The sequence below is a fragment of the Phalangium opilio genome, unplaced genomic scaffold, assembly GCF_054372755.1.
Source record: "Phalangium opilio isolate 3A_F unplaced genomic scaffold, DU_Popi_V2 ptg000505l_1, whole genome shotgun sequence".
NCBI classification, from domain to species: domain Eukaryota; kingdom Metazoa; phylum Arthropoda; class Arachnida; order Opiliones; family Phalangiidae; genus Phalangium; species Phalangium opilio.
Window position 1 is genome coordinate 42,156 of NW_028324239.1, and position 17,846 is coordinate 60,001.

Here is a 17,846-nt window from a genome sequence, read left to right on the forward strand (position 1 = left end):
ACTAAATTACATAGACAAACTAAAATACAACTTAAGCCTTGGCCGTAAAGAACGTTCAAAAACTTACTTTAAATGGTATAAAAACCTCTGTTAACTGTAATTATTTACCTGAATTACTTTTCTAGACGAAAATTCGACCTGATAACGACGTATTTCTTATTAAGGGTGCTACAGTTAATTAGAAAATACATATAAAGGTGCTCAAGCTCGGATGAAATACCAAAGTAATTTGTCAGCGTCTACTGCTAGATAGTCTGACCCAAAAGTAATTTTTGACGTACTTTCAGAATTAACTAAAATTAACAAACTTAGAGTTAATTGATTTAAATTAAACTAGCCGATAGCACACCTTGAATACTTAATTGTTAATTCAAGAGTATTCCGAAAAGTAACTTCGCTGTAGTTTTTCTGTTCGCGGTGGGGGTAAATCACGAAAAACGCCATGTTAATCTCCATAGGAAATTAAGTAAAAGCATGTGAATTTTGCTTTAACGTTACAAAAGGGTGTCAAGTCATATCTACAAGGGCCTACCGGCCCTGTAGAAGTCTATTGAATTGTGGCTATACAACTAAATGTGAGTAACGTGACGAGCGAGCCGAGCCACCACTTTTGCGGCTCGATTAATTAACGAGCGAGCTTTTTTATGGTCGAGCCGAGCCGAGCCGACAGGCATCGTTCCACTACGACAGGGCTGTTCGATACTACTCGATGCCAACTTGGTATCGAGTACTTCAGTCTTTCGATACCGGTATCGAGTACCGTTTTTGGGATCCGATACTGGTATCGAGTACTTTCGAAAAATCCGAAGCATCGAGTACTTTATCCCCCTATCTTTTCCCCCTGGAATTGAAGGAACGTTTCTTTTTGAAACTTGCGGCCAATCATTTGCTTTATATTTTAACACGTGAATGTTTCCCTCGTCGACATAGTTTATAGTCTGTCAAACGAAAGAAGAGCCCTGAGAAATTTGTCCAAATTGGTGTCGCCACCATCGACCCCATAGTACTTTATCAACTTGTTTTGTTTTGTCAATAGTCGTCTGTAATATAGTCTGCTATAAACAGATAGGCTTAATCGCAATAGAACCAATAAATTTTGCTATATATGTTTAATATGTTTATGTTTCATGATTTTTTACGATCATCGAGTATTAAAGAATTAAAAAAAAATTAACGACAAGACACCAGTTTTATCTTTGTTGAACTTGCAATATATTTTAAGGACATAAGTTTAAGTACTTGTCCATAAGTAGTTCAGCATCAAAGCGTCTTCAGTCCACGTCTTCTTGCATATTAAAGGGTATGCGCAGCTTTATTTGAAAAACCTTTCATTCATTTAAAAAAAGATAGAGTTTCTTTCAAAGAATTGATAAATATCAAAATTTTAACTCTCCGATTAGTAGTTATTTCGGAATATGTATTTAAATATGTAGAGTTCCTACCCCCATTTTTTAAAATAGGCCGCCATCTAACAATGTGTATGACGTCAGCAACAGGCATTTCACTAGGGGGTATTTGGATCGGGACTCAGGGAAAAATAAATCTTCAGTTGGGAGTCCCGGAGTCCCCACCACTACTATCGTATAATGAAGCGTCGTCTGCATTGATTCTTATTTAAACTTAACGGTTTCCTATTGAAGACCTACATAGTAAATTTGGCGGAAAGTTTGTTAATTAACCTCAGCCTGTAATGTCTTCAAGTTCGAGTAGTGAGTCGGATAATCCTGTCGATGTTTTGTCGGATTTTTCGATTACCTTAAGTGGTTCGTCTGAGTCTGACGGGGAGGGTGCTGTTGTTAGGCGTAGGATACACGGAAATCTAGGTGCTCAACCCTATCAGTTTGAACCTGAGGCGCGAGTTAACCAGCCACCAGATGAAATTGCCCAGGAGCCAGAGATAGACATATTTGATATTTATTACCTCTCCGAGTGACGTATGTCACGGAGAGGTTCTAATTTCGACGTGTCTGTGTGTCTGTCTGTCTGTGTGTCTGTCTGTCTGTTGTTACACCCACGTGACCGCGTTCGCAGTTTGCAAATCGGAGCAAACGTGTTCTCAATTTCCGGAAATTTCGGAAATTGTATTACACTTACAGGCTATTACTCCATTGCCTGTCTAACATCACCAGCCTCTGTTCTTTGTCCATCCCACATGGACACCAGTCTGTACACACTGGCTTCTAATCACCACCCTCTTGTGGTCTTTGTACATCCCACATTTACACCAGTCTGTACACACTGGCTTCTAATCACCACCATCTTCTGGTCTTTGTCCATCCCACATGGACACCAGTCTGTACACCTGGCTTCTAATGAGATCCCCACCATCTTCTAGTCTTTGTCCATCCCACATGGACACCAGTCTGTAAACACTGGTTTCTACACACCACCATCTACTGGTCATTGTTTTTGTCCATCCCACATGGACACCAGTCTGCACACCTGGCTTCTACTCCATCATCATCGTTAAGGTTAAGACATACGCGGCGATCGGCCAGGGTTACGAGAAACGTCCGGCCTCCCTAAGGTGGGGCTTCCACCAAAGGTTCACGCAATTGCGCTGTTCTTATCCGTAGCTGCGATTCGAAACCCTTATATACTACCTATTTTAGTAAGGCGAAGCAACCGGCGTATGCTTCATTTCAAACGCCAATATTAGTCAAGTCTCTCAAGAATGTTTAATTGTTCTTTTTTAAAACGATGTAACGTTCAATAAGGCGAAAAACTAACGAAGAAAATATTAAATATTAATTATATTTATTTTTATATTTAAGATAATCTCTTTTCTCAATTCAAAATTAATACGGAAAGAGTTATAGAGCAGTCTATTTTTTTGTCTGTGTGTGTCTGTCCGTTGTCACACTAGTGCGCCGAGTTAGCAGTTCGCTTTGTTTTGATGTGTTAAGAAATCCTACAGAACCTTAATATTCACTTTTTCCATAATATAAAGTGAATATGTGGAAATCCTTTTCGTAATTACGATGCATTTAGTACTTTTGTAGCTTTAAAGCTCTGTTTCATTTTGATATTCCAAGGATGTTTTTTAATATTATTATTTGAAATGGCTGTTTATATATTACTTAAGCTATACTACATCTGAATATAGAATAATCCTTGTTTTAGTTATTTCAAGAAGAAAGCTAAGGCCTGGATTCTGTCGGGTAAATCAAGCTTGATCCGCAAAAGGCTTAGTAAACCAAAGAGTAAATAATTGAGACCTGAGGTGGAGAAAACTTTGGGTTTTGATTATCGTTTCTGTAATGAAGGGACATTAACGGTTCAGAGTCAGCCGAAAGTTAAATACACGTTTAAATAATCAGATATAGATTTTATAATAGAAGAAAGCATCATGGTAGCATTAGATCAGTGAAAGGGCTAATCGTTATCGGGTTAGTGGTATGCATCGGAGAATAAAATTTAACATAGAACTTATATATTCTTTGTAAATAATGATTTGAAACCTAGGATTAGCGGATGATTATATATTTTACAATGTAGAGAGAACTATTCAATGACTTAAGCCTCGTTAGACAAAACAAAGGGAAAAAATGTTGCTCTAGTATTTCGATATTGTGTCGTATACTAGTCTTTTCCCCGACTCGGAGAGGTAATATTTTGGTTTTCCCAACTTGTTTTATATTTAATTTAGAAACTAAAAAGTACACGCTTTAAACAAGCAAAGATTTAAGGCGGGCCGGTAGCAGGGCCGGAAATAAGCACAGGACACTGGACATTGTCCAATAAAATTTTAAAATGTCCAATAATTTTTTTAAAAACTAAGGGGGTCACTGGACAGTTTGACCAATAAATTTTCCGAATTTTTGATAGCTTGGCTATGGAGAAGCGACACTATTTTTGCAAACTCAGTGGACAATGTCCTATAAATTTCTCATTCAAACAGGGGGTCACTGGACACTTGTCCCATAAGAAATTTTTCTTATTTCCGGCCCTGGCCGGTAGCCGTAAATAGTAGCAGACGACACATAACATCAATTGGGAGTCCGCCGACTCAGCGGACTCCCATTTTTTCCGTTGTCTGACGTCAATCCCCCAAAAAACAAGCTGGAAAGCCAAGGGTATAGCGTATTCCAGAACGGTGTTTTGGCGATTTTTAAATTAATTTTAAGTATAGAAATGTTTGTTAAATTAAATTAAAAACTTGATATTTAGAAAGAAGAGACTCGAAAGTTTAAGTTTAGTCTATTTTAGATAAAAAATATGATATGAAATTAAAGCTGCCCATACCCTTTAATTTTAAGAGGTTCAATTGTGGTTTCGATGATGGGATCTTTTTCCCAATACTCAAGCATTATATTCTCGACGTGAACTTTATGAAATAATAAAGCGTCACAAGTCCAGAACCCTGAAGTACGAAATTGACGAGGTTGCTAAAAGTAGAGGTCACACGGTAGTGAGGATTCCACCGTACCATTGCCAGTTTAACCCGATTGAACTAATATGGGCACAAGTGAAGAACGACGTTGCGAAGCAGAATTCTGGTTTCAAACTCTCGACGGTCAAAGATGCAACATTGAGGGCCATTGAACGTGTGACACCAGAGAATTGGCGTAAGGCAATAGAGCACGTCGAGAATATAATGCATGTGTATTGGGAAAAGGATCCCATCATCGAAACCACAATTGAACCTCTTAAAATTAATATGGAAGAAGACAGCGAAGACTCTGATGAAAACGTGGACTGAAGACGCTTTGATGCTGAACTACTTATGGACAAGTACTTTAACTTATGTCATTAAAATATATTGCAATGCTAGTTCAACAAAGTAAAACTGGTGTCTTGTCATTAATTTTGTTTTTTATTCTTTAATACTCGATGATCGTAAAATTCATGAAACATAAACATATTAAATATATATAGCAAGATTTATTGGTTCTATTGCGATTAAGCCTATCTGTTTATAGCAGACTATATTACAGACGACTATTGACAAAACAAAACAAGTTGATAAAGTACTATGGGGTCGATGGTGGCGACACCAATTTGGACAAATTTCTCAGGGCTCTTCTTTCGTTTGACAGACTATAGTCTCTATACTCCATACCTAGAGTAGACTGACGTCAGACGTAGCTTCTTCAACCATAGCCCATTCGATCGCGCACAAAACGTAGAGATGGGCCGATACCGATACCATATCGGTATCGGTACCGATATTTGGCTTTAACCGATATATCGGTATCGGTTAAAAATGAACCGATATTTCTACCCGATATTTTTTGAAGAAAATAAATACTTATGTTGAGAGTAGATGGCGCAATAAGACCTAAACTCTGAGACAGCACAGTTTTTCATCTATTTTTGGATAACGTAACTTGTGTCTAAAATCGCTGCCTACGCTATATCAAGGCCCGAGTACGGCACCCAATTTCCATTGAAAAATTGACAATTTAAGTCGCCGTTTTTTCCCACCAGGAGCGCTTGTAGCTGGACCTGTTTGACGTCATATTATTTGAAATACTTATTTTCCCGCGCTAGAAAAGGCGAGTAAAGGGACGAGACGGGCGAGTAGCTACTAGCTCCCGGCGAAACTGGGCAACGGCGGGCTAAAGGGAGAACGGATTGGGATTGGGTACGTGCGTGTACGCGGCAGCGGTTTCGGCCGCTTTCGGCGTCGATTGGGAATGGGAGTTTGGGACATTCTAGAAAAATATTTAAGGCCATTGTTACACAATCATGCTCGCGACACTTATGGTCTTCTTACAATCAGAAAAACACTAATTTATTTATTCACTATCTCGAAAGATTTTAAGTGTGAATAAATAATTAAATGGTAATTGCAACAAGTTTACTTCTTAAATGAAAAACTTTCAACAGGCTTGTTTCGTATCATGAACAATGACATAACAATGAATAGTTTCAATTACCGTTTTTGATAAAAATAACAATTATCATTATTATAAATCTTTCTAATAATAATGAAAATATATTATAAATATTAGAATATTTACGCATTATTAATAGCATTGAAACGCTGGAAAATAGTAATTTTTATTAAAAAATTTGGCCCATCATATTTATGCACGCTCCCTCCAATTTCAAATAAATGGAAGATCCCTTAAAATGGGACTGCTACGAGCGCCGTCTGCGAAAAGAAAAGAGCAAAAAACAAGGTGTCGCGTTCCTTAAAAGTCCCCCCTAGCCAGAAGAGCGTACTCGGGCCTTGATATAGCGTAGGCAGCGCTAAAATGGGTTTTTCGTATGAAAAGCCAGTTTTATAGTTTCAAGTACCGAAATTGGATCGAGAATCATCTATAGAGATGGGCCGATACCGATACCATATCGGTATCGGTTTGAAATCGGTTTAATCGAAGGATCGGGTAAAATATCGGTATCGGTACGTATCGGTTTCCCAAGTATCGGATCATATCGGTATCGGTTTAAACTGGTATCGGCCCATCTCTAACAAAACGACGCAAGCTGCTCGTGCTATAGAATCCCGTTCAAAGAATTGGGTTTACATATATAAGCGCGACTTTTGAAGAAAATTCGGAGTAACCGAAAATTAATATTAAGTTCTATTGGAGGAGGTATGTTTTTTGGCCAGTTCCTTCGTCCTATTGATACAAATGACCTGAAATTTAACTTAGACGCGTTTCGACGTGTTTTATTATACTTAAAAAACTAATTACAATGCTTATTATAATTAAATACGCAAAATCTATCATAGGTGGCGCTTTAAAAAAAAGTACTCGATACTTTGGGTATCGAGTATTTTTTTCTCCGATACCGATACCCGGTATCGAGTACAATATTCAGTACTCGTTACCGGTATCGATACCAAAAATCTTCGATACTCCCAGCCCTACAGTCGCGAGCTTAGTCACTGATATAGTGCTTTCCTTTTAGTCTTTATTCTCTCCACCAATAGCGTTCCGTTGTATTTTTACATGAAATAAAGCGTGGGGAAAAATCTCTCGTCTCTAACCTTGAGCATATTTTACCGAGCGGGTTTTTCTGAACCACTACACTCCTAAACATGGGATGGCATTTATAGTCGTTCTCAAGTTTGACGTTGGTAGTATCAATTGTTTTCAAATATGTATATATTAATCGAGCCAGCTCGGCTCGGCTCGATCATTTTCGAGCCGAGGAGCCAAACATTTAAAAAGCTCGCTCAGCTCGGCTCGTGAACAGTCCTAAATTTAGGAAACACGGTAAGGGGATAGAGCGACATAGACCACAGAAACTGCACGAACTATCATAAAAATAGGCCAATCAATTTAGCAAAGTAAACTAACTTAACTTTTATTTTATCCGTGGGAGGGGCAGTGAATATAACGTAAGCATTTGTATTAAGTCAATAAATGGGAACGTAGTTAGGGAGACAGAGCGACTTAGACCACAGAAACTGCACGAACTATCATAAAAATAGGTCAACATATAACAGAGTAAAGTAACTTAATTCCACAGAAAGCACTTTAAACGGCAATTGTACCAAATATTTACAGGCGTGGCTCAATCAATAGAGAAACATTTGGACATATTCTCAACACCTAGTCGCATGCATTTCTCAAGAACGACCTCTTTCGTCTATTGCAAATAAAACAAGGCAACAATTCTCTTCATAACATTAAAAGTCACTTAGAACTACAAATACAAGTAATTCCATAATGCAATAAATCCGATCGACAGAGTTGTTTATTCCTGAAGTTGGTTTAAAAGTTCTCATTTTCCCTGGATTGCAAACTGCGAGGTAATAGGGGATTGTAAAAAAGAAAGAGGTCACGTGAAAGTGTTTTCAGTACTGCCAGATAACTTTAAAAATAAGGCTGGACATATTCAAAACGTCCTACTACACCCCGTCCCCCGCCCATAATCTTTTTTTTTTTTTTTTTGGTGGGACAAGGCCTAACTTTTGTGGATTTGGATTTGGGCGCTGCAGATAATTAAACGTTTTAATTTAAAACTGAAGGTGAGTTTTTCTTTTCAATATGAAGTTCGTTGCATTGCATTGATGTTCATTTTTTATAAATAAAGGTCCAACTATAAGAATCCATAACGATATTTTTAATCCAGCCTTGGTTCTTAAAGTTGACCTAAAGGAGCGTCTGCTCAAAGGTTCAAAGCAGCTGCACCACGTGACGAAACACTTTTTAGTGCCTTCCCCCCTATTTGTTTCCCCTCCTAATCTTTTTTACAATCCCCTATTTAATATCACTATAGAATTCAGCGCTCGAAATATTAAAGTGTGAAAAAAATATCAAATAGGAACTTCTATCTCAAGATTCACTAATGAAGGCGGTTTACCTTAAAGTATTTAACAAAAAGTAGGGTAAATACTGATTTCGAATAATTGACTTTGCATGCTGCGTGTAATATATTCTCTGTTTTTAGAATTTTCGTTTCATTCGAAACTAGTTTCATGAATTACTTTTTTTTAATTAATTTTTTTTGCACTTATATATAAAATATAAAAATAAAGGGTTATTATATTAAGGTACACGGCTTATAATGTTTGCGAAATTTTATTAATCTTCGGCGTTCAATAAAGGATTCACTAGAAAATTAATCCTGTCTCGAAACAGTTTTTGTCGACGTGAAGTAAAAGTTTTATATGAGAAAAGTTGCCAGCAAAACATTTCCTCTTCCCAATAAAAGGGAACGCAATAAGGGAGCTAATGCAACTTAGAACATGAAACTTTCGCGAAATAATCATAAATAGAAGGCTAACAAGAAAGAAAAGTAATTAACTTCATTGTTAATTGCGCAGAAACCATGCCAGAGGTCAATTAGACCAAATATTTACTGTTGTGGTCCTATCGATACAGAATTCTGGAGAAATTCCCAGTAGCTATTGCTCGGTCATAAGCTCATATTTTAAAGGAAATTCACAAACGGAAAAATTCCTATCAAGTAAGATGCTGGCATTTTGAAATAACAGGTGGGTTTTTCTCGAAAGACACGTTTTGAAATTAACATTAAAACGCGAAATTTATATCTCTTTAATGAGTTCCTCTAAAAACCGTTCTTTTCCATCGAGCGGTCATGAATTGTGAGAATTTATTCGGGGTGAATTTGACCCAAGTTGAAAACAGTGAAAATCTCTATAACAAATACAAGTAATAAAAAATACTTGGTTTTAAAAATTTCAAAGGCTATTAGAATACTAGTTCTCCATTTTTCCAGGGCGACAGAAAGAGTGGGTATTCCCATCGTAGTATGCGAGGTAATGCAAAATCGCTTCTAAGGAGCAATCGAGATTATAACGTGTGGAAAATTGTCTATTAGGAACTTCTAACTCTAGAGTCATTAGTGGAATTGTTCAAAATCATGGATGAGTTTTACATCAAATTGTTTAACGTAAAGTAAGTGTTTGATACTGACTACGAACAATTGTAAAACAAAAGATATATATGATGCGTGTAATTTTGAAAACACGATTTGTTTTTCAAATTACCAGATTAAATTATATACCAATTCCTTATTCCGACCTGACTACAAACGGAACCGCCATTGTTCAACTTCAGGTAAAATTAAGGAAAAATCATAAGTAAAATAATTTTAATCGTATACTTCAGAATATTTCGGGTGTACTATTTCCCGTGGAGCTTTCAGACCTTGCGAAGGACAATTTTTGGTATTATACACCAGTGTACTTGACGTCAGAGCTTGTCTTAATGACGGGGCAACCGGCTGCAGTTGAAAAGTATTCCATGTCCTTCTTGACCATCGACAATACGGTAAGATATGAATTATCTACCTATTTTCCAACAAAAATTTGGCGAATACTCTAAGCTACGAGAGATACAATTAATTTTTCAGGTTTCTTATCTGCTTGTTTCGTGCATCGTCGTTCTACCGTTGATGGCGAAGCTTTCCGAATTTGTTGCAAACAGGGGTCAGGGAAGACGTCAAGAACAAACATCTGTCTGTCGGAGTATTCAAAGCCATTTCAATTTCACATGGTATTTAGTTTGCATATTTTTCTTCGAACGTAAGTATTTAACTAAAATGACTATCCTTTACTTATTTTCCAAATTGCATAATTTCCAAAAGATTGTTTCAAACTTCTTTTCAGCCTTTATTCGGGTTCCAAAATGCATTTCGTGGAGGATCACAATCGGTTCGTGGCTGATTGCTATTTTAATCATTTCAATATTCATGGGGTCCTTCTTGAAAACGGAACTGTACTCAACCGAACACGTCTTAATCGACAGTCTGGAAAGTTTCAGCACATACAGCAAAGCAAATATTCGATTTAGCCCCACAGATAACGCCGGCGTCTTTTTTAAGGAATGGGTACGTTATGTGTTATGTAGTTAAAGTTACCTTATTTGTTAATTGTGGTGTTATATTAGGAAAAGTCCATCGTGGAAAATGAACCCCAATTATCCCTGGCTTCGAGAGTTGAACATTTCAATGTAGTAGACCTCTTAGACACTAATATGTATAGGGACGTATTTTTGGGAAAAGCTGGAGTCTTTGCACCACAGTATTACTTGGACAATCTTATGTCAATTCTTCTTGAAGACGACGCTGATTTCCGAAAATTGCTTTTCTACTTCAATGCAGAGCGAATCAAAAATCTGCTGTTTGTCTTTCCAGTCAGTAGCGAAGCGAAAAGGTGCCCCGACTTCATTGAGCAAATGACTCTTGGGTAAGGGCTAAATAGCCTAGTTATGATGAGTAATTGGAAGTTGTACAATTCATTTCTCTGTTTTTAGAACTATGGTGGTCACCGAGACCTAATTCACGGATTACTTGTATTCCAAAAACAATTTCTACATTTCAAGAGTTGCTTGGCAAAAGCCGACGAAAAGCCTTCAACCAATGTCAATCAACGAAACAAGAGGGGCATTCGTGTTGTTCCTCTACGGTTTGGGAATTGCCACAGCAACCTTCATTGCAGAAGTTATTATCAAATTAGCATCTAGTTACGGGTGTACACGTTTTTAGTTAAAACCCTCGTTAATGTCGCTAAATCTCTTAAAGTTAATTTTAATCCACGACTATTACCATAACAACTGCGTTAATAATTGTTTAACATGTCTAATATCATATTCAGTTAAAAAAAATTCAATGCTTGTAGTCTTTAAAAATAAACACAAATAAAATAAAACTAATGTTGTAAATTATTCAAGAAAAGCTAGCCTCTAAATACGGTTGTGCATGTTTTTACTAAATCCTTGTTAATGTTTCTAAATGTCTTAAGCTTTGTCCACATTGGGCTCGCGCTCGAGTGTTCGCAAGTAATGGTTAAACATGTCTAATAATAATACTAATTAATAAAAATTATTCATTGCTTGTACTCTTTAAAATTAAACATAAAAAAATTAACACCAATGATGTAAATTATTTAAGAAATAGCTAGACATAAAATCATTGATTGAAGAAATTCATTACATATATACTATACCATAAGTTTATCATGCCTCTAAGTAGAGAAATGGCTGCTACTCCTATGGCAATAGTGCTTGTCTGACTCCCTTTAATGAAATCCTATACTCTCTCCGTATCATTAATCACCTCAACTTCAATACAAAATTGTACTGCCTAGCCTAGCGTTTCATTTATCCCTTTTAGAATGTTTCAGGACTGAAACCGCCTCTATCTCACGAGAGAGAGGGATTTTGGGGTTGCTCAAGTTAAATTCGTTCCCCCCAATGCCTGCCTATACGAAACGTAAAAATCTCCTTTATCCCATTGGATGATTTTTTTTTCACGTGACCCATTTAGTAATCGTCTCGACCGCTTTGTGGCTGCACCGCGACAGAAATTTCAAAATTTTCTCTCTTCGGATCTTAGCGCTATACGAGTTCTGACGTCACAGTAGCCTGACTAAGATGCCCAGTTTTAACCCATATTTGTGTACTTAGAGGCATGATAAAACTTATGACTATACCGATTCCCGTTAAAGTGTGAATATAGCTTTAGTAGAAACGAAATACATTTTCTAGTTATTCTATATACCTCAACAAAAGAAAACGCAGTATGGAGGATAATGCGACTTTGATCATGGAACTTTCCTGAAATGATCATTAAGAGAAGGCTAACATGTAGGAACAGTAATATACTCCATTGCAATTGCACAGAAAACATGTCAGGGGATAATTAGACCAAACTTTTATAGCCAAGATTCAAACAATGCAGAAACATCTGGATATATTCTCGCTAGTTATTACCTTGCGTTACTCAATCGTAAGCTCATTTTACGAAGGGATTTCACAAATTACATTCAAGTACGTGGTAAGCATTTTGAGGTAACAGTTGAGGTTCTTTCGAAGGACTTACGGTTTGAAATTATCATTAAAAGAAAAAAAAACCGTTAATGAATTTCTCTAAAAACCGTTCTTTGAGAACTGATAAGCCATGAATTGCGAGAATTTTTTTGGGATGAATTTAACCATAGCCCCCTGAATAACATAAGGCCTGGACATCGTTCTTCCGAAGGGGCGGCAAGCTTATTATAAGGGTGCGCGAAACACTCAATAGATGGCGCGAGATCCAACTTTATTTCAAGCGGGAATTTCAAATGTCCAGTCAAAAATCACAAATGGTATATTTAAAACTTGTATGGAACATAAATGTCACAAAGTTTATTTAAAACTTGTATGGAACATTAATGTCACAAAGTTTATTTAAAACTTGTATGGAACATTAATGTCACAAAGTTTATTTAAAACTTGTATGGAACATTAATGTCACAAAGTTTATTTAAAACTTGTATGGAACATTAATGTCACAAAGTTTATTTAAAACTTGTATGGAACATTAATGTCACAAAGTTTATTTAAAACTTGTAAGAAACAATATCACAAAGTTTATTTAAAACTTGTATGGAACATTAATGTCACAAAGTTTATTTAAAACTTGTAAGAAACAATATCACAAAGTTTATTTAAAACTTGTATGGAACATTAATGTCACAAAGTTTATTTAAAACTTGTATGGAACATTAATGTCACAAAGTTTATTTAAAACTTGTAAGAAAGAATATCACAAACTTTATTTAAAACTTGTAAGAAACAATATCACAAAGTTTATTTAAAACTTGTGAGAAACAATATCACAAAGTTTATTTAAAACTTGTAAGAAATAATATCACAAAGTTTATTTAAAACTTTTAAGAAACAATATCACAAAGTTTATTTAAAACTTGTAAGAAACATATCACAAAGTTTATTTAAAACTTGTGAGGAACATTAATATCAAGATCTACATCTTTAAATGTTTTCTGGATATCGGTTTTTTGTTAAATTTCTTAACAAACTCTTTTCTATCAGTAACATCTTTTGCCAAGTTGTCCAACCGAGGTCTTACATACTTTGTTAACAATATGTCAGCTAACTCGCGATAACTACTGCAAGTGCATTTCAAAGCACTGCAAAAATAGGGATAAATGGCTTGCTTAAGAATGCTAAGTGTGTCTTTCCGAGGTAGATATGGTATGGCTGATTTAACGAAATCTGTAACTCCTGACAACACGTTTATTAAATATCGAGTTGGATATCTAAGACCACCATTATCCTGGAATCTAATTAAACTTAAAATAGGTGCGTTTGAGCGAGCTTGGTTTAATTTGTCCAAACAATTAAAGCATTATGTGTTTTCCTCGGCGATTCGAACAATATATCCGGCTACAAAAGCTACAGCACTATTGTTAAAGGAAGTTGAAACAAGAGGCTGAAGGAAATTATATAAAACTTTAGATATATAATTTGAAATGTTTTAACTGGTACATACTGTTTGGATCCAAAAAAGTCATACGACGAAGTATGTCAAACACATTTTGTGGGATCCTTTCCAATGCTTTATTCACCTCAATCGGTTTGTAAATCACATCTGCGACATTTGGCCGTTGCTTTACTAAAAATGTTTCGCTGCTGAAACTGTTATCGATTTCATTTTCTGCATGTGTTTCTGTTACAGCATTGCCAAACTTTGATGGTTTAATCAGACCAATTTTAATTGTGTTTTCAATAGCCATTATGCAGGAGCGAGCATCCATTGAATCGTTATATCCACTCATTTGTCTGACATGACTAAAAAACATTTCAATAGCGTCGCTAGTGGTTTTGCTCGTTAACACATAAAAGAACCCTGATTTAAGCAAATATCTGATAAGAAGAACGGTGGAATGGGTTGTTAAGATTGTTGCTTGATAAGTCTCTTCACTAAATTTTTCCATCTTTTGAGTTGCATTTTCTTGTATTGTTTTTAAAATGGTTAAAAATTCTTCTGTCAGCCAGTCCAGTCGCTCATCATTGACATCAATAAAGGGCAATTTGTTGGTGTTTCCATCCAAAAGTATCCATGTTTTAAATTGCATACATCGTGTATTTCATACCACTTCCGGTACTGTTCCATCAAAAAAATGGTAGCATCTAGATTTTCTATTTCCTTTACATCACAATTTCTAAGCGTGATGATGGTTTTGAGGGCTGCTGTGACTGATGGATGAAATAGAGCTGCAGCACGCCCAACATTCATCTTTTCCAAGTTGGTTGGATAGACGTGTTTTCAGGACAAAAATCTTACGTTTCATATACTTTGTAGGAAAATTGCAGGCGCGTTTCAGATACTTTTTTGGATCATTGCAGGCGCGTTTCAGATACTTTTAAGGACCATTACAGGCGCGTTTCAGATACTTTAATTTGTACGATAATTGCAGGTGCTTTTCAGATACTTTTTAGGATAATTGCAGGCGCGTTTCAGATACTTTGTAGGATAATTGCAGGCGCGTTTCAGATACTTTGTAGGATAATTACAGGCGCGTTTCAGATACTTTGTAGGATAATTGCAGGTGATTTTCAGATAATTTTTAGGATCATTGCAGCCGAATTTCAGATACTTTGTAGGATAATTACAGGCGCCTTTCAGATACTTTGTAGGATAAATGCAGGTACTTTTCAGATATTTTTAGGATAATTGCAGGAGCATTTCATATACTTTGTAGGATAATTGAAGGCGCTTTTCATATACTTTGTAGGATAATTGCAGGCGCTTTTCATATACTTTGTAGGAAAATTGCAGGCGCTTTTCATATACTTTTCAGGATCATTGCAGGCGCGTTTCAGATACTTTTTAGGATCATTGCAGGCGTATTTCGGATACTTTGTAGGATAATTACAGGTGCGTTTCAGATACTTTGTAGGATCATTGCAGCCGCGTTTCAGATACTTCGCAGGATCATTGCAGGTGCATTTCAGATACTCTGTAAAATAATTGCAGGCGCGTTTCAGATTCTTTGCAGGATCATTGCAGGCTCTTTTCATATACTTTGTAGGATAATTGCAGGTGCGTTTCAGATACTTTGTAGGATCATTGCAGCCGCGTTTCAGATACATCGCAGGATCATTGCAGGAGCATTTCAGATACTCTGTAGGATAATTGCAGGTGCGTTTCAGATACTTTGCAGGGTCATTGCAGCCGCGTTTCAGATTCTTTGTAGGATCATTGCAGGTGCGATTTAGATACTTTGTGGAATAATATCAGATGCGTTTCAGATACTTCGCAGGATCATTGCAGGTGCATTTCAGATACTTCGCAGGATCATTGCAGGTGCATTTCAGATACTTTGTAGGATAATTGCAGGTGCATTTCAGATTCTTTGCAGGATCATTGCAGGCGCGTTTCAGATGCTTTGCAGGGTCATTGCGGGTTTTCCTATCAATTATTGTGAATCAGTCGCCTTATATACCCTAAATTTCCAAAAAAATTTAAAGAGGCTTACGCTTGAGTTCAAACGTCAACAATAGCTATGTTTAAAATTATTTTAGGAATAAAGTTCCTTAAAACGATTTAACTAGAATTAAGGTAAATTAATGACGATTAAATTAATAAATATCATTATATTTTTTTTAATATTTAAAAATAGCCTCTAAATTGCGTCTCCACTTGGAGAGGTTTATTTTGGATTCCCAACTTGTACTCATCCCTTACAAAAATATTAAGCTGTAATTTATCTGAATACACGCTTTTCTGACTTGCTAAATTAACATCTGAGATGGTCCAACTGTTTAGGTACATGTACAAGTTCTTACCACATCTAGCTAAAAAGGTCTTTTCGTCTATCTAACATCCACAACATACACACTCACAGAACATAATCGAAAAAGTCTTTAAAACTTGCAGCTAAAAACCGATTACATCTGAAGGGAAGGGTCCCGACAGGCTTGTTTTACGTCTATTCGCAACTAGGAAAACTGCTGTAGACTTATAAAATAGCGCTAAAGTACTTTGGTTAGCAATTTCCTTCACATTTCGAGCGCCATGGTGATAGTAGATCTTGTCTTAATCGGTGAAGTTGGACTGCAAAACCGAGTGTATTCAATTCTCGAGTCATTCTCGAACTAGCTCTCAGTAAGTCTCTAGCATTACGAAGTATAGGCAGTGTCATACTTATTGAAACATATCTGATAAACTATTGATAACTGTATATACAATACTGGCCCTTTTATGACCAAAAATGTTTCAATTTTCTATCTTTTATGGTGGTTTAAATATATTTAGGATCGAGACGTGACAGTATTAGATCAAAAGATCTTATTGAGATGAATGAGTAAAGCTTTTTTAAGATGCCTTTTTAGGACTAACCAATTGTTTATTCAAAGTTTAGGAAAATAAAAGCAGTAATATTAATGCCTAACAGAAGCAGATAAAAATTTATGGAGCGCTCGAAGTTGACTTCCCGTACAAAAATTTTAAGCTGTAATTCATCTGCATACGCGCTTTTTTATCGCTACCACGCTGTAACCATTAAGGCTACATTTCTGCAGCTCAAAAAACGGGAAAATTTCACAGCAATTCTAGAACTGCAAATTGACTGCCGTTTCTACATTTTCTGTTTGTTAACTGTTAACTGTCTAGACTGGCAGAAATATGCAGCGCAATTCTGCAAACGCTATGCAAAGGTAGAAATACCAGCTGTTAGTTTAAAACTGTAATTTGACCGTTTTTATAGATATGTTACAGGTCTGCAAAAGTGATGGAAAAGTAGAAATCCAGCTGCTAATTTAGAACTGTAATTTGACCGTTTTAATAGACATGTTACAGGTCTGCAAAAGTGATAGAAAAGTAGAAATACAGCTGCTAATTTAGAACTGTAATTTGACCATTTTTATAGACATGTTACAGGTCTGCAAAAGTGATAGAAAAGTAGAAATCCAGCTGCTAATTTAAAACTGCAATTCTACCACATTTATAGAAATGTTACAGATCTGCAAAAGTGATGGAAAAGTAGAAATGCAGATGCCAATTTAGAACTGTAATTTGACCATTTTTATAGACATGTTACAGGTCTGAAAGAGTGATAGAAAAGTAGAAATCCAGCTGCTAATTTAAAACTGCAATTTGACCACATTTATAGACATGTTACAGGTCTGCAAAAGTGATGGAAAAGTAGAAATGCAACTGCTAATTTAGAACTGTAATTTGACCATTTCTATAGACATGTTACAGGTCTGAAAGAGTGATGGAAAAGTAGAAATCCAGCTGCTAATTTAAAACTGCAATTTGACCACATTTATAGGCATGTTACAGGTCTGAAAGAGTGATTGAAAAGTAGAAATCTAGCTGCTAATTTAAAACTGCAATTTGACTACATTTAAAGACATGTTACAGGTCTGCAAAAGTGATGGAACAGTAGAAATACAGCTGCCAATTTAAAACTTTAATTTGACCTAAATTGACCATTTTTATAGACATGTTACAGGTCTGCAAACGTGATGGAAAAGTAGAAATTCAGCTACCAACTTAAAACTGTAATTTAACCACATTTAGAGAGATATATTGCAGGTATTCAAAAGTAGGAAATTCTACTTTTGAATTCCTGCAATATGTCTACAAATGTGGAATAGTTACAGTTTTAAATAGGCAGCTGGATTTCT

General features: G+C 36.1%; 1 protein-coding gene and 1 long non-coding RNA gene across 3 annotated transcripts; both read left to right on the plus strand.

The window, feature by feature from the left end:
- The first annotated feature begins 8,980 nt into the window (after positions 1 to 8,980).
- LOC149589737 (uncharacterized) lies at positions 8,981 to 11,181 on the plus strand. Its single transcript, XM_089861796.1, has 9 exons — positions 8,981 to 9,077; positions 9,145 to 9,184; positions 9,247 to 9,323; positions 9,419 to 9,485; positions 9,537 to 9,698; positions 9,781 to 9,952; positions 10,037 to 10,257; positions 10,317 to 10,615; positions 10,683 to 11,181. Exons 1-9 carry the CDS (start codon positions 9,004 to 9,006, stop codon positions 10,705 to 10,707), a joined length of 1,137 nt encoding a protein of 378 aa, XP_089717922.1. The 5' UTR covers positions 8,981 to 9,003; the 3' UTR covers positions 10,708 to 11,181.
- A 4,130-nt stretch (positions 11,182 to 15,311) lies between these two features.
- On the plus strand, positions 15,312 to 17,022 carry LOC149589738 (uncharacterized). 2 transcript variants are annotated; one of them, XR_016379558.1, is made up of 4 exons: positions 15,312 to 15,774; positions 15,836 to 16,018; positions 16,093 to 16,320; positions 16,572 to 17,022. It is a non-coding gene; the product is annotated as an uncharacterized LOC149589738 (long non-coding RNA). The 2 variants fall into 2 exon arrangements; XR_016379557.1 differs by lacking the exon at positions 16,572 to 17,022 and having other exon boundaries at positions 16,093 to 16,527.
- Positions 17,023 to 17,846: the final 824 nt, after the last annotated feature.

Bases quoted from the DNA above. Each gene is read 5' to 3' on its own strand.
- LOC149589737 (XM_089861796.1), top strand. From the start codon at position 9,004: ATGAATTGTGAGAATTTATTCGGGGTGAATTTGACCCAAGTTGAAAAC. The intron at 9,324-9,418 runs GTAAGTGTTTGA...TCAAATTACCAG, and splicing joins ATCAAATTGTTTAACGTAAA to ATTAAATTATATACCAATTC. The intron at 10,258-10,316 runs GTACGTTATGTG...GTGTTATATTAG, and splicing joins GCGTCTTTTTTAAGGAATGG to GAAAAGTCCATCGTGGAAAA.